This window comes from Bactrocera dorsalis, chromosome 5 (genome assembly GCF_023373825.1).
Source record: "Bactrocera dorsalis isolate Fly_Bdor chromosome 5, ASM2337382v1, whole genome shotgun sequence".
NCBI classification, from domain to species: Eukaryota; Metazoa; Arthropoda; class Insecta; order Diptera; family Tephritidae; genus Bactrocera; species Bactrocera dorsalis.
In genome coordinates, this window is record NC_064307.1 from 27,169,940 (window position 1) to 27,196,317 (window position 26,378).

A 26,378-nucleotide genomic window follows, 5' to 3' on the forward strand; every position below is an offset into this window, starting at 1 on the left:
CATCTGGCAAACTGAAATGCGAAAAAATGCAGAAACGCGCGGAAAAATAAAAAAATAAAATAAGAATGGTAAAAAAAAATATTAAATTGATTAATTTAATTTAAGATATTATATTTTTCTAAATATAATATTTAAAAACTAGCAATTATACAACTTAACTGACTTTAGCCGGTTTCCAATTTAGTAAATAAAATTAAATTTTGAATTGATTTTCAGGAAGATGTTTCCTTAAAAGATATGTTGTAGTAATTAATTTTTTGTAAATTTTATAAGAAATTCTTTAATACCTGTTTTTTTTTTGAAAATTTAATAAGTAAAAATTGCACTTACAAGATGACAGCATAAAAGTACTAAGTCGTGTTAAGTTGTTTTGTAAAATTTCTGCCGATTTGAGTTTTCTATTTGAAACACGCTGAATGGTCAAGTAAATACAAAGTTAATGAAACTGATATTACAGTATAAAAAATAATATTCTGTAATTTTAAATATATGCTAAATGAATTATATTTCTAATATGGAAAAATGAATCATTATCGCTTCTTTATCCCTTGACTATGCGCTTTTCATGCCTTTTTAAGGCCATTTCTCAAACAGAGCCACCTTGCTATGAGATCGCTGTGAAAGGTTGATACACAAAAATTTGTTGAATTTTTATTTATTTGTTTTTTTTTTTTAACTTTTGTATTTTTTTGGCTACAACTAAGTTATAACTACATACAAATTAAGCTAAAGTTGGACTATCACTAACAAGAAGTCTGAACTGAATTATTGATTAACTTATTGAAAACTATTTACATAGTTTTTTTTATGGATTTAAGCAATTTAATTGGATCTAAACAAAACGCACAATTTTGTAGCAGTTACAATAGAAAAAAAGGAAAAACAGAGTTTTTATATACGCTTATTTTTGGAAATTTTCATATCAATGAAATATCTGCGCTCATATGGAAAAGTAAAATAGGTCCAGTAAGTCAACAATTAGATACAGTTTCGCCAATAATTTTTTTTTTAGAAACAAATTTCATGTAAAATACTAAGCTAATAGGACCCAGATTTGTATTCGAAAACTGCAGTTCAAAATGTTGAAGTCAGTCAATTAATTTAAGCCATATTTTAAAAGAACTTTTGTCCCAAATCGCTAGAACGCAACATTACCCTTGGAACGTGGTCTGTGTCGTTAAAAATATAGAACTATTTTTGGCCATCCTTACAGAAAGTTTCTTGTGAAAACAACATATTTCTGGATATTTAGCTTTTCGAGCAACACGTACATAATAGATGTTGTGAAACATATTTCAGTAATTAGTTCAGCAACATATTATACATACAAAGGGGTTAGTTAAAGCAGTAATTTATTTTTATAAGAAATATGATTTCGCACATAACTACTATACACATGTATTTTTCAATATTTTTCAGTAGTCGTTTATGGCTTATGCTAATCAGCTAATGTTGCTAGTAAAATTGTAAGAAACCAATAAATGTTGCAAACGATATCGTAAAAGTGCAAAAATAATGAGTTTTTTTTTTTTAAATATCGAATGTTGCTTGTAGTTTAGCGTGCTTCTCATGTGTTTTTTATAGCAACATGTTGCAAAAAGAAGCACTCAGCAGCATATTTTAAGAAAATATCGCCTGCAACATGTTGTGCTAGCTTGGAGACATTGTTTTTTTAATCAATACATTGACATTGCTCTTAACTTGCTTGTAGTTTAGCGTGCTTCTTACATGTTGCAAAAAGAAGCACTCAGCAACATATTTCAAGAAAATATCGCCTGCAACATGTTGTGCTAGCTTGGAGACAATTTTTTTTAATAAATTCAATGGTATTATTTTTAATATTAAATTCACTTTCTGCTATTGAACTGGGCTTTTAGTTGTGTTCTTCCCTTCCTTGAATAATTTCCAGGCTGTTAGCGAGAAATTACCAACCTCAAAGTGATTTTAGTACTATTTTAAGATTTCAAAATGTTGGGCCACAAGTTTTCGTTCATATTTAGCAACATTTTGTAATAACCAATTTAATACAAAATCTCATTTCAGTATGAATTTGACGGTGTTGCATATAATAAATTTTATAGACTTATGTTGCAGCAACTTTTTTAATATGTTTTTTAGTATAACTCTTCGTGGTTGGAAAAACTTCTGGAACTGCAAGTTTGGGATTGAAATTTTTTAAAAACCTACAGTCATGTGCAATATGGTAAAAGCGTAAGTTAAAATTAGAATATCATTTTAGAATCATTTTGTCAAGAACTTGACAGCACTTTTGAAGTACTATACACCATTGCATATTTTTGCACTAAAGATTGCAATTTCCAAATGCGGGTTTGTCAAAAAAATCACCTCCGTACTTGCACATGACTGTAGTTTGCATGCATTTGCGCAATTTGACTGCAACCTCTTCAAAGTTGAATGAAAAATTTTGATTTTATTAGCAAATAAATTTATTTTTATTTTTTCTTAGCAAATTAGTGACGAATCTTCAAAGCAAATATTTATAGAAATAGCAAAGAGTGATATATGTATACTTATAATATATGTATTAATTTTAAAAAGAAAGAAAAAATTAATTTGCTTAATTAAATTTACAATGCATTTTATACGCTTGCCGTGAAGCTGTTCGTTTCCATTTCAGTTCAGTCTTAATTTAAGTAGCTAGTAATTAATTAATTATTTATTTATTTAGTTTTTTTCTTTAAATACATACATACAATTGGCTATGTGGGTGATGAAAACTTAACTTATAACATTTCTAGGTATTCAAATGAATATGCGGGTTATTAAAATATTTATGAATTTAACTGTAAATATGTGAATGCGTGTGCATGTATTTAAAAATACAAGATTACATACAAATTAAAATACATGTTATATAACTATACGCATATATGTATGTATGCCTATAAAGTAAATAATAATGAGTTAATGCTAGAAATTGTACGCTGCATAAAGCAATCTAACGCGCTCCTCCTCCCCCCGCCTTTTTAACGTACACTTTTCGCTAGTTTTTGGTGCTTTTCGCAAGGCAAATGAGCACCTGTGTGTGTTTGTATGTATGTGTGTGTGCTGTAAGTGTGTGTTGAGCTGCGTGACTGCCTTGTGGGCAAACGTAACAATTTTAACTGGGTGTGGGCAGTGTGTCCTTGTGTGGTTGCCATGCTGGCGCAGTGCAATGCCATGGCTTTGTTTTTTTTTTTGTGTTTACTTTCTTCTACATACAAACTTACAATGCAAATAATTAATTGTCAAGCGAATCAGCTTATTTACAGAGGATACATTTTTTTATAATGTACATATTATTTGTTAAATGGAAATTGTGGGAATAACTTTGAACAAATTTTTTAATTAAAAAAATCTTAATTTCTTAGTAAACATTTTAAGTAAATATTAAAAAATATTACTATTAATATTAATAAAAAAATTTGAAGAATTTGGAAAATATATTAGAAAAAAAATGTGTTAAAAAAATCAGAATATATTTGGATTACTTGAGGAAAAATATAATTAAAATAGTTAACATAGAACTAAGAAAAATAGAAAAAAATAAAATCGTTAAATAGTAATTTATGAAAACAATAAAAACAATAAAAAAATATAAACAATATATAAAAAATGGCGAAAAAATTAAAAAAAATGTAATATATTCAACAAATTAAGGTTATTTTAATACTTTATAAAAAAAAAAGTATTAAAAGTATAAAAAAAATTGAATTGGGAAACTGCATAAAACAAAATTGAATAATTTTTTTTTTAATTATAAAATTAAAAAAAAAATTAAAAAAATATTAAAACAAATGAAAAAAATATTATTTAAATCCTTAAAACAGAATATAAAAAATATGTTAAAAAATTGCAAAAAACTTCCAAAACAAGAAGAGTTTAATTGGAGAAAAATATTATTTAATAAAATAATATTAAAATAATTAAAACAGAAACAAAAAAATTTATAAAAAATAATTAATAAATACTTATAAAAAATGGCAAAGAAAAAATTTAATAACTGAGAAAAAAATATTATAAAGTCAAAATTGTTAAAAAAGAATTAGAAAAAATACATACAAAAATAATTATTTATAAATTAATAATCTTACACAAAATATAAATAATAACTTATAAAAAAAATTTAAAAAAATAATATATTCAACAAATAAAGTTTTTTTAAATATCTATAAAAAGTATAAAAAAAATAAATGAAATTAAAAAAGAAATTATCAAAAAGAAAGCAAGTAGCTTTAATTTATTTTCTATTTTTTACAATAGCATCGACGCATTAATACAGTTATTTAAGCCTTCTACATTCTTTCTGTTCGCAAATTTAGCTTACCTTGAGTCAAGTGTGCATACAATTTGTACTAATAAATCTAGTAAATAATTTTTCAGTGCTGCTTTGTATGTTTGTGTGAATAAATATTGAATATAGATGCGTTTAGTCACACTCGCACTCCCCAAACAACGACGTGAGTGTCAAAATCGCGTGTCAAAAGCAAAAACACAAGAGTTTCCTTTGCGTATATGTAAAAAATTTGCATGAATCTTTTTATTAAGAACGTTTTTCTTTTCAATAATGGTGATGCTTATGAGAAATACTTTTTTCAGCTTAAAAACATTTCATAAATTTTTGTTTTGCATTTGTTTTTGTTTCGTGTCTCGCTAAATATCATGAAACTTTGCACTACATTTCTAAGCTTAAAAACGACAGACAAATTGTTTACTAAAAAGAAAATACAATGCTAACATTGCGTAAGAACCGCTATTACAATACATAATATATGCATGTGGTAGTGAATGTGCTCGCGCAGTAGCAAATAGAGCAAATAGTTAATAGTACATAGTAAATCGTAAATCGTAAAAGGTAAATGGTAAAGCGTAAATACAATTATAATAGTTTATAAGAAAATTGGTAGTGTTTGAAAGAATTCTTGCTTACAAATACATTTTACATTTTTTTATTTTCGCTTTTCTTTTTTTTTGTAATAGAGCTTTAAGTCTATGCAAGATTTGAGATAATGCAACATACATTTTTTGTTGTTGTTTTAGCAATAATGTCTAAATAATTTAAAACTAGGTCATGTGTGTAGCAAATTGTTGAAACAAAAGACAAAAGACAAAAAAAAAATAATAATTTTAATAACAAAAAATTGCATAAACCATAAAAGCTACAAATAAATTGTAACAGTAAAAAAAATGCGTAAAATTAACATTTATTATTATTTGAAATCAGTCCACAGGCTCAAATTGTAATCAATTAATTATTTAAAATTAATTAATGATTTTGTTTTGTTTTCTTATTTGCTACAGTAAGTAAGTAATTCATACAAAAATATATATATATGTATATATGTAACTATATATGTATATACATAGGTCACTACAATTAAAGACGCACATTTAGTAAGCAGTGTAGCTTGAACTTATGCTAATATTAAATTAAATCCTAAAACGATAAAGAAATAACTGCGCGGCTTCTGCGCAGGCGCCTTGAACAAATTTTCATTTTACTAACTGCATAACGGTTAACACGGCATGTAGTTTGTTTTTGTTGTAGCTATAGTCTTGTAGTGAGCACACATTGAAATTTTACAGATCTGGCTTAAAACATTTGGTGCGCAAGTGCGTGTGTGTGTGTGTACGATTTCCGCTAAATTGCTACAAATACGAAGCGAAAATTACAATTGTTTTACATAAATTTTATGTTTAGTGCACCATTGAAATAATTAAGCATGCTATTTTGCACTTTTGTTTGCAATTTCAAAATTTCGCGTTTTCAACTTATGCTATTTTACTAATTGAACTTTCGCTTGCTTTTAGTAATTTACATATAAAACACTTTTATAGCGGATACATACGTGCAAATAACATAGAATTGTATATAAACGTGTACATAGTTATATGTGTACATTTGTATGTATGTGTGTGTGTTTATTTCACAATTTAATTTTTGTTTATGAAAAAAGGAGTGTGTAAGTAATTTTCGGCAGCATAATTTACAATTGGAAAATGTTAAAGTTTTGCAGCTATATATGAAATAAATATAAATGGTTTGTTGGCGGTGTTGCCGTTGAATTGCAGCTAATGTATATTTTAGGAAAATTGTAAAATTTTGAGAAAAAATTATTTTTTTATATTAAACATGTTTTTTTGGTGTATGAAAATTAATGTGCATTAGTTTTATCTAAAAACAATTTCGAAATAATTTATTTATAATAATTTTTGTGATTTTATTTAAATTTTAAAGTTTTATGTTGTCTAAAGAGATTTTATATTAAAACAAAAAATTGTTATTGTGATTTAAAAAAAAAAACTATTTTTTATATTAAACATGTTTTTTTTGTGTATGAAAATTAATGTGTTTTATAGGAAAACAATTTGAAATAATTAAATTTAATAATTTTATGTTGTCTTAATAAATTTTAGTTTGAAAAAAATAATGTTGTTGTAATTTTTTATACAAAACTATTGGTATTAATGTCCACAGAACTATTAATCTTTTTTAAAACTATTAAAAAATTTAAAAAACTTGGAAAATATCTAATTTTTGCAATATTTTAGAATTAAGTGAAAATAGTTTTTTTTATTATACATGTGTGTGCGTGTGTATTTTGCAATGAATAATTAATTTTTTTAAAGTAGCATATAATAAATTTCTAAAATTCAAGTTACCTACCTAAACGCAGACTCGTGTTCGAAAACTGCATTTCGAAATTTCGAAGTGGGTCAGTTAAGAAATACTAAGCTGTTTAATATTAGCTACTCAAATATATTAAAAGAGTTGTGTAAAATAGCATTTAATTAATTTTTAAAAGCTTGAAAATCTGGAAAATGCTATTTTCGAAAATTTTGAAATACATTATTTTTTGTGTTTAGCTAGCGGTTTTCATGGTAATATTAACAATTTCAATAAAAAGTTTCAAAGAAATGCTAATAAAAAAGGATTTTACACTTTTTTCCAAAAATAATATTTGATCGACACTTCATTAAAAATTTCAGAGCTTTGGTAAATTTACATATTTTGTTGATATACATATGTATGTATGTGGTGACAATTCCTAAAAATTTACAATTAATTACGGCAAGTGCTAACAAAAATTTTTAGAAGCTTTTCTTATTTTTTTTTTAATAAATCAGTGACATCATTTTCGTAAAAAAATTAAAATTAACAGTTAAACACCACAAAAAAACAGTGACATTTTTTGCTTAAAAAAAATTAATATTTAACACAAAAAACAATATTTTTGAAAACTCGCAAAAAACAATCGATTTTCAATAGTAACTGCTAAAGTAAATTTTTGCTTTTATGTTTAATTTTTTTTATATTTTAAATTAAATTAAGCATTTGCCATAAGTTTATACTTTTTTAAGAATCATAAACCAAAATAATTGCTTTTATGTTTATTTTTTTTTAATATTTTTGTGTTTACTTTCAATATATTAAGCATTTGCCAAAAACTCTATGCAATCATTTTATATTTTTTTTAGTATCTGAAACCAAAATAATTGCTAACAAGTTTTGCATAATTGTTTACTTACTTTCTGTTGCTACAAGTCTACAAACACACACTTTTATAATTATTTTTATTTATTTTTCGCGCTGTTCCTATGGCATAGGCCGACCTACTACACCGCTAACAAGCAAATCACTGCAACATAGCGCAAAAAAAGCATGTTTTGACAAAAATACACTACACACAAATATCTGTAAGCAATTCTAAGCCGATTCCTTTCAAATTCTATTGCAATTGTGTCTTAAGCCGCATGTACCGCCTTGGCGTGTCCTAAATCGCGCCAAAAAATTACTGAAAACGCATGCTTTTGTGTGTGCCACACTGCATACGCAAATATATACATATATGTATGTGTATTTGTATGCGTGTGTATGTGTTTATCCTTTACATTATTTATTTATTTTTTTATTTATTTGATGTATAGTATTTAAAAAAAGTGTTTTACTTTTTTGTTTTGAGGTAAATTTGGCAAACAAATTACATTAATTAATTAATTACGTTCATTAATTATAATTACTATTTAATATGCATAATCGTAAGTGTAATTGTAGTCGTTACATTGTTAAATATGTAATAGTTTATATAATAATAATTGCTGGTACATAATAATACATACATACACTACTTTTCGTTACGGACATTGAGAAATATTTCTTGCTTTTCTTGCTTTATTTTATTTGAATTTTTTTATATATAAATTTTTTTTTTTGCTTCTTGCTTACTGTTTGTTTCGTCGTCACTCTAGCTCTATACATGCATTTATGTATATGCGAATATTTGTTATTGTTGCTTACACCATTTTTATATAATATTTTTATTATTCCTTGTTGCTTTGGTCCCTCTGCGACCACTTCTAGGTATGTATATGTGTATGCGTGTTGGTGTGAATACTTTTCGTTAAGTTGTTTTAAAGAATTTTTTTTGCTTTTTTTCTTGCTACATTTCACACACATGTTTGTAGATTTACTGTCCTCCTCTCTCGCTGTACTCTCCTTCTTGTACACACATATTTAATTTTTACAATTTAACACTTTTGTAAACTTATCAGCTTTGAATTATGCAATTCACTTTTTTATATTCTTCTTCTTTCTTTTTTATTTTCTGCAACATCTTGTAACTGCTTCGATTCGTGTGTGGCTCGCGCAGACCGCAGGAGCGCAAGTGCTGCTGCCTTTATCTTCCTTGTATTTGTCTACGATTTTCTTCCATGTTGCAGCATGTGTCGGTATCTGTCGCCCTGACTGATTTTTCTGACCGCAAGAGTGTGCTGACACACTACTATACGGCCACATAACTGCTAGCAGCTCCTTCGTGCATCCATTATCTTCGGCAGCGCTTTTTATGCTGCTCTGCTGTTCGCTGTAAATATTGTTGCTGCATTTAATATTACTTCTCTATCAATCCCGTTTCCCTCTTTGACGACTAGTGTTGCTCCAAACGTTCGGTTCACTCGTCTTGTCCCGTTACTCGCCTCACATCGTCTCTTACGTGCGGGAATCCTGTTGCCCGCTCGCATTGTGTTTGCTTTGTTTTGTGTTTGCTCGGTGGTGATGGAATGATTAGTGTGTTACTCCTCGCCTTTCACTTGTTATTCTTATTTATCATGTTTTTCTTCCCCTTTTCCTTCTTATTCTTCTTATTTATCATGTTGCCCCTTCGACATTCCATTTAATTTACATTTATAATCCTAATAGTCAGTATCGTGCGCAGATATTTTTCCGCCTCCCCGCGCCTCGCTTTTGTGTTTTCTTGCTTTGTTGCACTTTCTCGAAAGTGTGGCATCCCTCTTAAAGTTGCATTTTCACTTGCATACCCGGCGTATGCTGGCGCACATTCAACTTAAAAATTAAAATCGTTGCTTTATCCTTAAATATTACGAGTCTATTAACATTATTTTATTATAATTATAATTATATTTGTCGCTGTCACTCTCTGGTTCTCTGTCGCTGCTGCTGCTGCTGCATATCGCGCTCTAATCGATCTTACTGCGTTTCTGTTGTTCCATCTCCGTCCGCCAGCCAGCTGCCAGCCTCTTGCTCATATTGGCTATCCTCGATTTTAGCAGCTTGCTTGATTTGTTTATGCTTTTGTGTTTACATTAATTAAATTTAAATGAAAAGAATTTGGTTAAGATGGGTGGTATTGTTGGCTGTTTTGTTGTTGTTGTTCTATTTATTATTTGTAGTTAATTAGTATCTACTTTTAGGCGGCTATGGCCTCATTTTGCCGTCATTCCCATTGGTGCGGCGATGGCGGCAATTCGGAAGGATGCGCTACAGTTGAACTGCAAAAGGGAAATGGAGAAATGGAAAAACAAATTATAAGCAAACACTCCAGCTATTTTATGTAGTACAATATAATTTTTGTTTGACAAAAAAATATACGAAAAATGTATATAAAACAGAAGCGAAACTTAACAAATAAAATACATAAAAAAAATTAAAGCAACTAATACAATAACAACATATCTGCTACTAATACATATGTATAAAAAAAAAACAACAAAAACAATAAATAACAAATATTGCTTAGTATAGAATTTCTATGTTATAACGGAAACAGAAATATTTCAAACCATAATTTGTTAAGTTTTAAAAATGTGTTGTGGAACTGTTTGAAAAAATCGTATTAATATAAATTGCTCCATTAACAACTTTTATGAGTTTAAGTTCTGTCCATGTCGGAGAAATTCTAATTATTTTTTCCATATTTTTTAGTTACTATAGAACGAAGTTACGATCACGGTACGTAATACCATCTAATTTTATGAGAAAAAACATTTATTTTTCGAGTTTTACTTAATTAAATATTTTTACACTGATTCGGACAATAATTATGAAAAAATATATACACTATATTTCACATATTTTTAAGTTTACATTTGAATGTTTGATGTTTGAAGTTATAGACACATTAGTGAAGGCGTGCCGACTACAAGTAAAGTGCTTTCAAAACTTTAAACTCGTTTTTCTCGAAACGGTGTTTTCAAAGTCGTGAGCAAGATTCCTCAGAAACGGCTGAACCGATCGGTTTGAAATTTTAACACAAGCTTCTAACTATATTTTTTAGTAATTAATCGAAGGATTTCCCCATCCGATGAAAAATTTTATTTTTATAAGCAATTAATGACCCGAATTTTGGTCGAAAATCGAACCTTTTGCTCTGAGTAGCCGCCATTTTGTCAAAAAATTCTTTTTTGCTAATTCCTTCGATCAATCCCTAGATTATTTATTGCATTTTAGATGATCCAGTCCAGAGGACCTCTGCAAAATTGGCAATATCAACGTTCCCGATAATTATTTTTGGCAATAAAAAATATGTGAATATAGTTTAGGGTTGTCATATTATACCTGCCAAGTTTCAAATCAATAAACCAAATAGTTTGCTTAGAAAAAATTCTTGAAAAATGCCTTTTTTCGACCTCTAAACTGTATATAACCCCTTAAATAGTTTTGATCAATTTCTGTTATAACTGACGTAGCTACAACTTTAAATTCTTGTATGGTTTTGCTATAACCTAAGTGTATGACTCTGGTTCCCTTTTCTCTAATAAAGCTGGTGTTACCAATTTGGCCGCCGTAGCGTTACAGTTTGGTTACCTAACAATGCATCGGCACGCCACAGTGTTGTGAATACTTTCATGGCTATTGCTGCTGCCAGCGAAGTGGCTTTCAAGGAGTCAAGAAAAATTTTTAAGCGATTGCTAAGGAATAATTTTTCTACAAAAAAAAAAAAAACCAATTTCATTTCTAACGTTTTTGCCATATTTTCTAATAATTTTATTTGGAAGAAAGTAACCAAATTAACAATTTAAAGTAGGTCATCAGGTTAGCACATTTAACATTACAAGTTGAGACATTTATTTTAAACATACTACTGTGGGCAAAAAATAATAAGACCTTTTAATTTAAGTTTCGCTCGAAAAAAAATTATCGAAATATCTGGTTGGTGTGACTGTCAGTGACATCTGTGCCAAATGCCACCTCAAAATGGTCGTTAGTGTTTAGAGGCCGGATATAAGGGCCGACAACTCTTGGTTGTTTTTGCATCACGATAATGCTGTATTGATTCTTCGTGTTATTTTCGTCAAATTTTCAACCAATATAGTGCCGCAATCACCGTAATCGCTGATTTAGCTCGGTGTGGCTACTGAAACAACCGCTCCAGGGAAAATCTTCTGAGTTAATTGAAGACATTAAACTTTTCACTATGCGCATTGAAGATTGTTCTGGAAATTAGCTTCAAATTAATAAGAAAAAAATCAGAAGCACTTGCTTTAGGGTGATGAAGGTACGCGGAGCTGATGACGCGCAGTGTATATTGAATTAATTAATTTTATAAAGTCTGTTCATATAAAACATACTTCAACTTCGGCTGTACTGAAGCTGAAATACCTTTTACAGGTGCAATTTGTATAGCATAAAGGGTATAACAAGAGCTTTATTCGTGGCTTAATCAGTCAGTTGTATGGCAGCTATATGTTATAGTAGTCCGATTTTTGACAAATTTTGTTTCCCAAACAAATATGGCAAACGAACAGCTTCTTGGTGAGAAAAGGACGAAAAAAAAATTTTAGACCGAGACCTCACCAGCCCAGTTCGCGTATATAAGAGGGACAGGCAGATGGACATTGCTATACCGACTCAGCTTGTTATTCTAATCATTACTTTTTGCGACGGATCGCGCATACCAAGTTTCATCAAGATATCTGAATTTTGACTCAAGTTAAAGCTTGCACGGACTTAAAAATTAAGCAATTTTATTTAAAGATTTTTTCCTTTTCTTTAGGCTGTCTACTGTCTGTATAAATTGATTCGCATTCAGGGTGCCGTGATGAATCGTTCTATTAACATTCATCACAAAGACCGTGGGTAATCGATTCGCCGTTCTTAGCAATTCGCACTGACATATGGAACGACTTGGCGCATTTTACGTCGAAATGTTTAATTGAAAGCACACAAAATACAGGTTGTGCAAGAACTGAAGTAGCTCGATGTTCCCAAACCTTGGAACCGACTATTTGACGACTGAAATTAAAGCTCGTGATACCGGTTTTGGTTTCAACAAGACGGCGCCTCTTCCCACACATCGCATCAATCAATGGATTTATTGAGAGAACGCTTTGGTGAGCAGATATGTTCACTTTTTTGGCCGTTTGTTTGGGCACCAAGATGTGATATCACACCCGTAGGCTTTTCCTGTTGGCAATGCGTTTCATTCGCCAGCTACCAGTTGAAATCTCAAACGAGTCATCGAAAATGGGACTCAACCGATGGAACATCTGAGACGTAGCGGCGGCTAATATTTTAAAAAGATATTCTTAAAAAAATAAATTTCAAAGAATGTTCTTTCGAAATGCTAATAAACATTCTCCATTAAATTTGAAGTTTCTGTATTTTTTCTTAAAACAAAAGTAAGAAACCTCGAAATGAATCACCATTAACAACAAGGTGTTAACCTCATTCTATTTGAGATAGCGATACTTCGTAAATTATTTGTTTTTTGTATCAATCTGGGGTCCCCACGGTATTATACTCTAGAGGAGGTATAGACAGTGAGGCAACAAAGTCTGTTAAAATTCGCGTCAATCGCAGGCATCGTAAAAGATGACTACTCGTCATGGGCCTAGTAACTGAACACCATCTGGTATCGCAATGGACCACAACTGGTCTATGCGTGGGTCATTGGCCTACCAGACTAATCTAACCTCCTAACCTATCTGTACCTTAGAAGTTGCAAATAAGATGAAATGTATGCCAAATTTTGTTGTTATTCTTCAAATCAAGACTTAACTAAAACGAAATTTCGAATTTCTTCAATAATAATGTCAAATCATTTGCCTCAGATTGTATAGTTTATAAAGAAATTCAAGGAGGTAAAAAATGTTACATGTTTATACTTCGTACATACATGAATATACAATAAATTTTCACATAAAATTCCAGGTTTTTTTCTTACACATTTACCCAAAAATGGCATTAGAAGCTCATCTAAAACAAAACTACCAAAATGATGGCTTTTGAACGGTTGCCTGCCTGCTAAACTGAAGTTACTAATCTAATTATTAGTCTAAAAAAAAATTATTTAAATTTTATTTATACAACGCTAGAAAAAGATTTAGGCATTTTATTTCGTATACTTTTTGAAATAAAATAAATGTTGGACTTTCGAGCACAAAAAAAAATACTGCTCCTGAATGAATAGAAGAGATTTCTTGAATAAAAATATGCACTAAACTTAAATGTTGTATAAGCTCCGAGCAGATAATGAAATGCGGGTCCTTTAAAAACATTTTTAACTTATAAATGTCTGAAAAAATAATGTATCGTATATTAAGGCTTTTAATTAGCATTTTCCAACGCTATACGAATATATGTAGGACATGGAACTTAACTTAAATTTTTAGCTGTGTTAAATAATCAGCATTGAAACTCCAGTTGTGTGTGTTGGGAAAACATTTTTGTAATTTAAAAATACAGAATTTTTTATATTAAATAAACATAAGTGTCACACTAAGTGTTAGTATTGTGTAGCGTGTTAGTGTAAGTACAATATAAATAACTAAAACTACTGAAATTCACATACACATACAGACAAAAGTGTGAACTATGTTAAATAATAACTACAAAATCAGTGAAATCATAACAAACTAAATGATGGCGAGAGATGACTAGCTTTCGCTAAGGAACTACCAATGATAAAAAATGTACAAAAAAAAAAAAAACAAATATAAGTACGAATAAAGCTTAAATTTCGGTTAGTTAAGTTTCGGTTAGTTGAGTTTAGTTTGGATTTTGGTTAAGGGCTAAGAAGGAGATAATGTAATAACTACTAATAATCACTGCTGCATTATAGCCTATGTTTTCGCGGCGTGTGGCAGATCATATTCACAACTATACATACATACAACTGCACAAAACGCGTTCGCCACGACACAATTTGTTGCACGGACACACCCGGCGACGGCCATAGTTTACAGTAGTTAGTAATAAGGTGTATTGTTGTTGTACAATTTAGTAGCATTACGTTAATTGACGAATGATTGTTGTAGTTGTTGTTGTTGTTAGGCCTTACACATACATGTTTGTGTTAAATTTTGAAAGTACACCACATTGGAGAGCGACGCCACAAGCATATATATTCGTTATGTATGAGTGTGTGTATGTAGTTGGCGATAACGGTACTATTTTTGTCTAAAATACAAATTTTTGGCGTTATATACAGTAGTTTGGCAAATTTTTTGTACAGAGAGCACATGTACATATGTACATACATACACCATATATACGTTGTATATATACAAGCATACACAAGTTTGTGCGTCCGTTTATTTATTGTTGTTATATGGATGGTTTGTTGTTGTTGATTTGGTTAGGTTGTTGGATTTAGTTAATAACATTGGTGTGAATGGGTGTTTGTAGGAGTTGTATGAATGTATCTTCCATTAGACCTAAGTGACCGGTGCTAACACTTTACAAAGAGGCATTTACATAGAGTTATGTATATGTATGTATAACGGTTAAGTGGTTAATTATGTAAATATGTATGCATGTAATATTATGCCTAATTTTTTGTTCACTATTTGCAGTTGTTGCTAGCATTTATATAACCTAGCGGCCAATTACACAAATATCATAAACTAAAGGGGAGTGAAATAACTTAAGAAAAGACTAACATAAAATTTATTAAAATTTTTGGTAGCGCTAAAACTATATATTATCTATATATACACACACGTACACATACATACATCTACTGCTAAATGTATACAACTAGATCTTAGATAAAGTTAGGTTGTGTTAGGTTTAAAGGTCGATCCTAACAGTGGGATCTCTATTGGGAAGCTTATATCGAAGGGTTATGTTAAGAGGTCGATCCTTATAGGGGAATCGCACTTGGAACAGTCGGTCAGTTGTGGTACTTAAAACTCCTAAACTAAATCTTAGTTGAGGCAAATTTATATTTTTCAGTGGACTCTGAACGCTATAAAGTATATTTTTGTTGCTGAGTTATGTCTCGAATAAAGGAACCCCAGAAATTTTTGGTGTGACTGGTATTTTATATTTAAACTCCAATCAGTTTTGACTAGTTTTGTACAAGATAAAAAAACCAGAAACTTGGTTATTTGAAATTTTTTCATAAATTTTGAGGTTATTTGAAAAAGGCGTTAATAGAAAAGTTGTTGATATCTTCATTACCTATAATTTTGCTTTATAACTTTTTTCTATAGGGCTCGTAGTTTTGCTGGAAATTGAGCTTAATCGTTTTAATCTTAAGTTCACACCACTGAAAAATCCATCATCTTCTCCCCGTCATCTGATCCTGTGAAGGGTATTACTTATTATTTTTTCTTCAATTTTTTTGTTTTTTTCGTTTCCAATGGATCTAATACTTCGTGATTTTTACGTCGTCAGCGTCTCTCGGCTTAAATAAAAGGTTAGTATTCCCTTGCTATTTCACCTAAATCTCTTGATTTCATATTAATCCTATGACAAAGTATTATACAATTTTTGATAAGAGGGTCCTATCTACCACACATATATAGGTAAAACACTAGTCCTATGTGACACCAAAATTACCACAAAAAGTGTGTATAGAAAACTCAGCGTGACTAGCTGAGTGGATTTAGCCAAGTCCATCTGAGTACAGTTTTTGAGATATTGATCTGAGATATTGTTATTTGCTGCTCCTTTGTCGGAACCACCGAAAGCGAAATACCAACTTATTCGAACTTATCGATTAACATTAGGTCCTTGTTTGTAAAACTTTTTGTTTGTGAAGATATCTTCACGGAATTTTACACATATTATTGCCCAAGAAAACGCTACACTCTACGAATAAATTCTTCACATCGAACCACTGTAGTGTACAGCCGCCATACAAACTGACCGATCAAAATCATGATAAAAGTCTCTTTACACTTCTTTGCTATAAGAAATGCGGCTATATAAATATTTCTGCCCATAAAACGCTCTTTCAAAATCTTACTACAACTAGATATACACTTTATGCGACCTAACTTCACTAATTGAGCATTAACCACACAGGAAACTAATTCTTTTAAATATAGTGTATCTGACCTATTATACATATATGTACATTAGAGCGCTCGTTTGAAAACGGGACATTTACTTAAAAAATTTAAAAAATTAACTCGGTTGCCCATAGAAACATTCCTTGATCAGTCATAAACACTTAAAAGTAGACATCAAATGTGCTGCATTCATATAGTACGAGTGCACCATGGCGTATGAGCAACATATAATTTCACTTGAATGAATGCTCTGGTCATTTGATGTACAACTTTAACTGCGTATAACTTTTGTATGGCTGTGTTTATGGAAAAAATTAATGAGACATTGTTTGTATAGCGGAAGTTTTTGTAATAGAGTATCACTTTTTCAGACTTGTAGGTTTGCTTGCTTTGCGCAAATAATTAAACAAAAACTGTAGTGATTTACATGAGAAATGAAACAAGACTTAGGTAGCTTTAAATTGTACAAAAAGGTGAACGGTTATATGGGATATTGTTGTTTAGGGCATAAACAGAAACTACGATGTGCGTCTATAAAAAAAATCAACAAAAAATCAAATAATGGACACTCTAATGTACATACCTAAGGCTTGCTTAGACGCAAATAATTAAAAAAAAATTTAGAAAAAATTAAAATTTCGTTTACTAGTGCTAAGTTGTATTTATATTTTTTGCCTTTTTTCCGGAGGTAATTAACAACCTAAAAAGCGTTCCACTTTACTAAAACAGCGCCTACACACACACACACGCACACACACTATACCAATATAATACATATATACAGAATACCTACATATACATATCATATATGCAATGCTGTATCAGTAACAGCAGTATGTTGTAAATTGCACTGTCTAACGGTTTAAGAAAGCTCATGATAGCTTAAGTGGTTGCTAAATAATGGCAAACATATAATAAAGTAACAAAAAAAGTAGTGAAAACAAATCAAATACGAATTAAATATTAAACAGACCTAATTCAGAGATATCATTTGTTGTATGCAGACAGATAGTGGTTGAATAAATTTGTTGTTGTTGCTAATTTGCTGAGCTGCAGCGCCGCTTCAAACAATACAATGTAAATAACAATCTTGTTGTTGTGCTCGACGAGTTCATAGTTGCACTAGACGCGCTTTGATGTCATTCAAGATGTTGCTATGGCATGAATGTCATTAAAACGCACATACACACCCACACAACCGAGTGGCAATCACGAGCCACTACCCGTGGACTCATCGGCAGTATTCGTTGCACTGTCGCCTTGGCTCTCCCAGCACAAGGTCAGATTTAGCGTGAAATCGAATGGGTCCCTCAACGGAGACACGGGGCGCGTTGGCGGTGTGCGATAGTCGAATGAACTGAAGCTGGGCAATTTGATGCAGGACGGTGTGCTTGCATTGCTCGCAATGGGTGGTGGTGAGTCCGCTAACGATGACGGCGTATACATAATGAACTTAAGCGCCGCCTCAAGATCTAGTTGTTGTTGTCGACGTCGATCGATCTCCAGCTGTTGCATGAGCGTTATGCCAATGGGATTTCGCTTGTTGCGCTCTTTCTGCAATTTCCTAATTTGCTCAACGTATCTATGTATTGTAGTTAAAAATGATTTAGTTGGATGTGTGCACACAGCAATCGAATACACATGTATGTATATATATGTATATATGTATATGTACACAAACAAACACACTCATTTGCATATGTATGGGTTTTAGTTGTTAGAACGCGTCTAGTTCACTGACATTATTATTTTATTTTGTTTTTACTTCGATTTTGTTTTTGTTTTTGTAATTTAAAAGTATGTTATTTTTGACGATTTTTCGTCGCAATCATTGCACAAGTACGGCTATGTGGCAAAATGGCTTATCGTTTTCGCATTGACTTCATGCATGACACGCGGCATTGCATACTTTACGGCTGAGTGCATTGAGCCGAGTTGTGCGTGATTGTGTTCGATTGCTATCTCTATAGCGCTCAACGTTAACTGTAATGTAATGCATGTGGGAGGAGTACATTTTAAATATGCGCTAAATACACTATACATATAACTGTATATATACATATATACATTGTATTTGTTTGCTATTGGCAAGCTTTTTTGTTTTTTTTTTTCGTGGTTGTTTTAACAATTATTTTTGCTTTGTTGGCTGTGGTTTTCACTATATGACTTTTATATTTATTTTTGTTCTTGTTGTTGTTGTGGATTTTTAATTCATTTTACGATTTGCGGTTTTCGATTTAACTTCTCTCTGTCTCTCTCGCTCGCTAATTGCAGCTGCAACTGTATATGTAACTGTATAACGGCATCTGTTGCACCAAACAGCTTCTCTAACAGCAGCAACAGCAGCAGTGGTTGCAGTAGTGGTAGTAGTAGTAGCAGTAGTAGTAGTAGTAGTAGATTATCTCATTCTCATTGGCTTAACGCAAATGTAATTAAATTCAATAAATTTATTTTTAATAAAACTTTTATTAATTAAAGAATTAATTTACTATGAATGAATTCGTTTGAAAGCATGATTAAATAACAAATCGGTTGCAAAAAAATTAAAATCATTTTCGGTTTGGTGAATGGATTGCTCTAGTTGTTGTTGTAGTAGTGGTAGTGGCAGTGGCAGTGGCAGAGTTGTTAAAAATGAAATCAAATGAGCTGCGACTCTGTGAGAAACAACACACACAAAGGACACAGTGCAAAGGAAGAAAGTGGAACAAAGTTGTAGCGGAAATGGTGTGTGAGCAGAGAATGCATGAAGAATTTTGAGCAGAAATTTCGACTAAAGATCACAATGGAAGTGGCTACACCAAAAATGCGTACGAAATTTTAATGAAGGTAACGAGAGAAAGAAATAGCTGATTTTAGTAATTAAAAGTAAAAATAAATGGCAAAATTATGGCAAACAAAGAAATTCGTGTGTTAATAGTGCAGTGAAAAACTGGCATAAAGTTAGTAATGAGAGAGAGCCAAAGGTGATGTAAAAAAAAAAAGGTAAATAAAAAATAATATATGAAACAGTGAAAAACAGTAAAAATGGTAAAAAAAAATTAAGTTAAATTAAAAAATAATTAAAAAAAAAATACAAAAATCAAAAAATAATTCAAAAAATTTAAATAAAATAATAAAAAAAATAATAAAAAAAATAATAAAAAAAATAATAAAAAAAAAATAATAAAAAAAAATATTTTTTTAGTTAATAATGGAAAATAAAATGTTTCAAAATGTGAAAGTGTTAAAAAGTTTACAAAAATTAAAAAAAAAAAGTTGCAAAAATGTAAAAAAGTTACAAATATAACACAATAAAAATGTAAAAATTCAAAAAATATAATTAAAATGTGAAGAAAAAATGTTTCAAAATATGCATAAGTTTACAAAAATTTAAAAAACAACAAAAAAGTAAAATGAAAAAACTAAAAACTTAAACAAAAATTTTTTCAAAATTAAGAAAATAAAACAAAACTGGAAATTTCTAAAATAAAAATATTTTAAAACGTGAAAAATGTTAAAAAGTAAAAAAATAATGAAATAAAAATATAATATAATTTTTTTCCGAAAATTCGGAGATTCAAATCAGAAAATAAACCAAAAATCCAACTTACGAGTGTATGCATGGCTAAATAAAGATAAAAATCATATTAAAAAGTGTGTACAAATGAAAAATGAAACCATAGAAAATTAAAACAAAAGAAAATTGAAATAAAAACCATAAATATTAAAGCAAAATAAATAAAAAAATCTTAGACATACAACTAAAAACGATTTTTTTTAGTTTTAAAGATAAATGTATAAAGTATTTAAGTTTTCAAAATAAAATTTGTTAAAAAATATGTGGAATTCGAAAATTATTGTTACACCAAATCGTTCAGCAAAAACCAAAAAAGTTGCAAAGCAATGTGAGTGTTAAAATAAATACCAAAAAGGATTGTTAAGGTCTTGCTTGTTAAATTTATATAATTTCAACTGGAGGTTACTTTTTTCTATATTTCGATGTTAGTAGCAGAATTATGTCGTGGAAATTCACTTACCTAGCAAAACTTTTGAAGGCCGCACTTTGCGGATTTATACAAAGTGGTACTCGTCCCGTTTGCAGCTGTTCCGCTATGAATTTGTGCATTTCCTCTGGAAGAGAGATAAGTGTGAGGTTAATAAGGAATACAATGTATGCTTAGAAAAATATTATAGCAATAATAAAAATTAAAATAAATAAAAAAGAAATAAAATAAAAAAATTAAATTAAATTAAATAAAGCAAAAATTAATAAAAACAAATAATAAAATAAAATGAAACAAAATTAATAAAATGAAAAAAAAAAAAAATGAAAAAATTAAGTTAAGAAAAAAAAAAAATAAAATAAATTTTGTTTTAACCATAAAAATATAAAAAAAAATATTGATTCCTAAATCTGCATACTACTCAATTAATTAAAAACAAAAGTTAAGTGATATTCGTCTGAATTTATGCAAGCTTTCTGAATATTATTAATAATACCAGCATTGAAATTAAGTTTAATAACTCTTTTTTAAGATTTGCACCTAATATATGAATATTTCATAACAAAGGGTAATCCATTTTGAGGTTCCCTTCTTTTTAAATAAAAAAAGCACAGAGATTTTAAATTTTATGGGGAATTTTCATTATCGTAATACTGATAATTTATGAATATACTTTATAGGGTCTTCGACGTCTCCAAAGGTTTGTAAAACTTTTTGTATTCTATAACAAAACAACTTTTAAAAGCATTGCCTACATTTAGGATTCACAACATTTATTTTTTCAACTTCAAACATCAAAAAACTGCTTGCGAATGAATGTTTGGTCATGACAGCTGTGCACTGCAATAAATTCAACGTTACCTTTAACTTGCTGCACCGATGTCAATTTACGCTCCCACAGATCATCGAATGGCTGACCAGCTGATGGTTCAAAATCGGGCGTGTATTGACGCATGCCGGCCGAGGTAGTGAAACAGCATTTGCACATGCACGAGTGATAGCGTAGACGGCCCTCGTCCAGATAGGGATGCGCCAGAGCATCCGTCACTGTGATGCGCTTATCCTGCATGAAAAATATGAAAGATTGTTTAGAATAACGAATAGAATACGAGACATAGAATGCACACAAACACTTACCGGATCGAAGACAAGCATTTGACACAGCAGATGCACCGCCTCGTGCGTCGCATGCGAACTGAGCGTGTACAACGCCGAAAATGATGGCAGCTTGGGTGCGCGACGCAGCATATGTGAGCGGGCGCCATCGCAGGCGTGACGCATATCCTCCATGGATGGTGTGCCCAACAGCTCGGTGATCAGCTCCAGCTGTTGTACGGGATTCTGTGCCTGAAAGAGAATGCGACGACCGAGCAATTCGCCAAAAATGCAACCTACCGACCAAACATCCACCGCCGACGAGTAATGGCGTGCGCCCATTAAAATTTCCGGTGCACGATAATATTGTGTGACGACCTCTTGTGTCATATGTTTGGCCTGATCGGGCTCCTCGACGCGCGCCAAACCGAAATCACATATTTTCAGCACACAATTCGAATTGACCAGCAGATTGCCGGGCTTGATGTCACGATGGAGTATGCGCGCCGAATGCAGATACTTAAGACCGCGCAATATTTGGTAGAGGAACACTTTAATGTGATCGGCGGAGAGATGTTGTGGCGAGACGATTATCTTATGGAGATCTGACTGAAGAAGTTCGGTTATCACATATCTATATATTTGCAGTGATGAAGAAAAACAATACAAACGACGAGTTGAGGAAAGCCGACGTGTAAGCGATTCAAAGAATAATATTAAAAATTCTAAATACATACATACACACATACAAAAAATTTTAAGAAAGTTTAAGCTTTTGCACAATTAAAATGACTGCTAGTGCTTGTGACTGTGTGTTTTTGTGCAACGAATGCGCCTTCAACGGCAATTGTTGACTTAGAAAAGTTGCCGATTTAGGGCACTTACAATCGCCCATCAAACTGTACAAATACAAAGTTCAACAGCGAGAGCGCCACACAATGAGTGCGAATAAGGCAAACTTTTTCAATTAAATCGCATTGATTTCATCCATTTGCTTTGATGTTGACGCGCAGTATTGTTGTAGTACTAGCGCAACTTTTGGGCTGCCAACTTTCACAGCTTTCTACTTGAACACGCGCATTTGACTGCCTGCCTGCGACAGCGGCAGCACAGCCTTGAACCGCCGGAAACCGCAGAATTACGACAAAAGTGGCTGTGGAAAATTCAATTTCCCCATTAGCATTTCGCACACACACACACAAACAGAGAGAAAGCGAAGGCGCGTTGCAGAGAGCCGCCAGTCAGCAGCAGCTTTGGCTTAATCTTCAATGAATTCTAATTAAATGAAATAAAAATGAGCCAGCGCATGCTAAAAACATTCATTTGCTCGAGTATTGTGCTAATTTCGCTGCAGTGTAAAACAACCGTTACAAAGTAGTCAAACAGTGTCAACGCGTGTGCAGGCATTCGCCTGTTGCAACAACGTCCTTGTTTGTACGCAGCAGTGGCAGCAGTGGCAGCAGCTGGCATCTAACGCAGGCATGCAGGCAACACCTTGCAACGCCACTGACGTGAGTTGATGCCGAGTTCTTGGTTCGTGTGTCGCTGATTGATGGCTCGTTTGGCTGGGTTGGCTCGGCTGTGCCGATCTGCCTTATTGCCTTAATACATTTTATACTCTTGCCGAGCGGAAAGGTGAAATATAACGGAAAGACAAAGATAAAACTTCTTAATAAAAGATAAAAAGTAAAGCTTGAATGCAGCCAAAGCTATGCCGTAAAACTTTTAATGGTTCACAATTTCATTTCGGCATAAAAGTTACAAACTCTGATTTTATGCACCTATTAAAAGGCTCAAGATAAAGTTGCATCTATGAGTGATGCGCTCGGAGTGAAGAGAGTTTTATTTAAATTAAATTGAGTTGGGTTGTGCTTAAAAGGCATACTTAGTTGATTTCGAACGAGAAAGATCGCGCCAGGAGTTGTTTTAATTTTCACATAAATACCGAATAAATCATTATGTATTTATTAAAATATCAAATAGCCAAATGTTGCATATCTCTTTTGAATATCTTCATCGGCAGTTTAAAAAAAGAAAATTTATGAAAATAAATCTGTTTCAAAATTTCAAAAAAAAAAACAAGAAAATATGTTAACGGCGGCTGCATCGAAGCTATAATGCCTTTCAACGTCTCATTTCTTACAGCAAAACATTGTATAAAAAGATCGATATCCTGATTTGGATCCATCAGTTTGTATGACAGCTATATGCCATAGTCGACTAATATCGGCGGTTCCGAAATTAAGCAGCTTCTAAAGAAGTAAGGGTCATGTGCTAAATTTCAGATCGATTTTAAATTTTGGATGATGGGGTACGAATGATTTTATCGGTATAACTTCTGAGACGTCGTCAAGAAACTCGCGACCGTTGGCTGCGAATCCTTTCCTATACAAAGCTCTCCATCGCATAGAATATAGTTTTTAGTCTTCACATCTTTTACCTCCCGAAAGTAGTCATTACATAGACGTTACTAGTCTGTTAACACGTCTGCCAATCAGACAGCGGCCTGTTAGAACTCCTCCTTGAGTTCTTATTTATAGCATTCCTTTTAAACTTAAATACATAGTTATGAGCATGTGCCGCCCATATTTTATTCATGGATTGACTCCACCAGTTATATTTTTAACATGTTTGTCGATTAAATATCTACCAGTAGCCTTTTTTTCCCGGAGTCTAATTATTGAGAAGTGCCTGTTCTGGCTAGTTCATCTGCTCATCTCTGGATGGGAAAGCATATTTTGGGGCCAAATTTAAAATCAATTCTAAAAGACTTCGAAAATCCGTGGTATTTGATAGAAACAGAAACATAGTAGCTACCTTTGAGCTTTTCAACTGATGAAAATATTAAAAAAGTGAAGGATATGGTGCTTGAAAATCGATAGACAAGTGATAGAGAGACGGCAAGAGAGCTCGACATCTCTCGCGAATCCGTTTGTGTGATTTTGGTGGGTATTTTGGGTAAGAAATGCGTTCTTGCTTAACTCCTCCCGATAAAGCTGATTTTTTTTTTCAAAAAAAGGTATCGTAAACAGGCCTATTTGGACATGTTTGATCATGCGAATTCCGATCCCAGATTCATGGAGAGCTTTATAACTGCCTATGAGACATGGGTTTATGAGTTTGATATGCAAACAAGTCGATAATCATCGGAATGGAGGGAAAACGAGACGAAACCAAAAAAGAAAAACATGCCAAAGCCACACAAAAATCATGGGGATGTTCATTGTTTTTTTGGTATTCGGTTTATAAGGAATTATATTTAGCCGTATCGAGGTGTTTGCGTCAGAAAATTCGTCGAAAACGGCCGGAATTGTGAAAGAACAATTCATGGATATTACACGATGATAATGTATCGTCACATCGCATCGAGATGCGATTGTGTTTTAAAGCCAAAAACGTAATAAATACAATCGTATTCACCAGATTTGGCCCGGTGTGATTTTTTCTTGTTCCTCAAACTGAAATTGCCGTTCTGTGAAATTCGTTTTCAGTCGACCGAAGAGATAAAAACAAAAAGTGCTTATGAAAAATGTTATCAGGACTGGAAAAATCGTTGGCATAAGAGTATTACATGTGGTGGGGATTATTTTGAAGGCGACAAAATAAATATTGATATTGCTGCCGATGTCACAGACGTTGAACGGAGATACAGAAATCTGGCAGAACTGACTGTCGTAAGAGACTATTTTTTTGTACATGATATGTATCTATGGTGTACATATATATACAGACTAATGCTTGAGCCATCACGTCAGTTAACAATATAAAGAGTACGAAAAAACTGGATGTAATCGAAGATATTAAAATTATTGTACTTTCTAATAGTTGACTGAGTGAGCCGCCACTTCGCTTGAAGCTGAACCAATGATTAAAGCGGTAAACTAGTTAGCCAACTAGGATTTCCGGTGCAAATGCAAATCTGTATATACAGTGATTATAGTGATAGACAAAAAAATTTTAAACAGAAAAACTAAATTGATGGCTCAGCTTTTACTTCTAACTTTATGCAATCTTTGTTTCGGTTTTTGTTCGCATAATTATGCAACTTTTTTCTGTTGCTCGATTTGTTTATTATTTGCATTTGTGTAAGTTGAAGGAGATAGTTATGCATTGAAGCTTACTGTTGCTCTTCTGCTTTCCCGTCATATTCTTTGTATTGTTAGTGTATATGTATGTATTTTGTGCGTAATTATAGTCTTTATTTGTTATTATTATTGTGTTTTGTTTGAAAAGGATACATTTCTTGGAAGAAATCCAAATGAGGTGGTTGTAAAATGTCCAATGCTGAGAGTACCTGCAAGTAGAAGAAGAAGACAAATCGTGTTATAATGAGTTCAGTTTGAGCAGAATTACATAATTACAAAGTACAAAGGCGGAAATCATAATGACAGATAATGTTTTATCGAGGCAGACAAAAAATTCTTACAAAATTAATTGTTTTGCAGAATTGCTTTTCATAATTAATTTTGAACAGAAAGCAATAGCAAAATAGCAGATTTTGTAGTAGATAAAATAGAGAGCGAGAACTCTTAGACTAAGAGACTAATCATAAAAAATAAGCAAGTTTGCCGTATGAATATATAACGAAATAACGAACAACCTGAAAATCGACAACAGAAAGTCAACATTTTCTCGATTTCGGGGAGAATAAACAGATTCCTGAAAAAATGCTCCATTGTAAGTGGGATTGAAATGTGTTAGAGATATTTTTTGCATATTCAAACCGAGTCCAAGTGATGTTGGTGACAGTTTTAGAGAGTT

General features: G+C 31.6%; 1 protein-coding gene across 3 annotated transcripts in view; it reads right to left on the reverse strand.

Annotated features, from left to right (window-relative positions):
- Positions 1 to 8,200: 8,200 nt before the first annotated feature.
- The window catches only part of LOC105223273 (serine/threonine-protein kinase NLK2), a 267,485-nt gene continuing 249,307 nt past the window's right edge, over positions 8,201 to 26,378 (reverse strand). Inside the window, exons 4-9 of one of the 3 annotated variants that reach the window (XM_049458649.1) lie at positions 25,856 to 25,911; positions 21,660 to 22,251; positions 21,384 to 21,585; positions 20,556 to 20,649; positions 17,513 to 18,121; positions 8,201 to 9,789 (exon numbers count right to left, since the gene is read on the reverse strand). In XM_049458649.1, the coding sequence (XP_049314606.1) occupies positions 17,749 to 18,121; positions 20,556 to 20,649; positions 21,384 to 21,585; positions 21,660 to 22,251; positions 25,856 to 25,911 (1,317 nt within the window). In that variant the 3' untranslated portion in view covers positions 8,201 to 9,789; positions 17,513 to 17,748. The other 2 variants (XM_049458651.1, XM_049458650.1) reach the window with 2 other exon arrangements.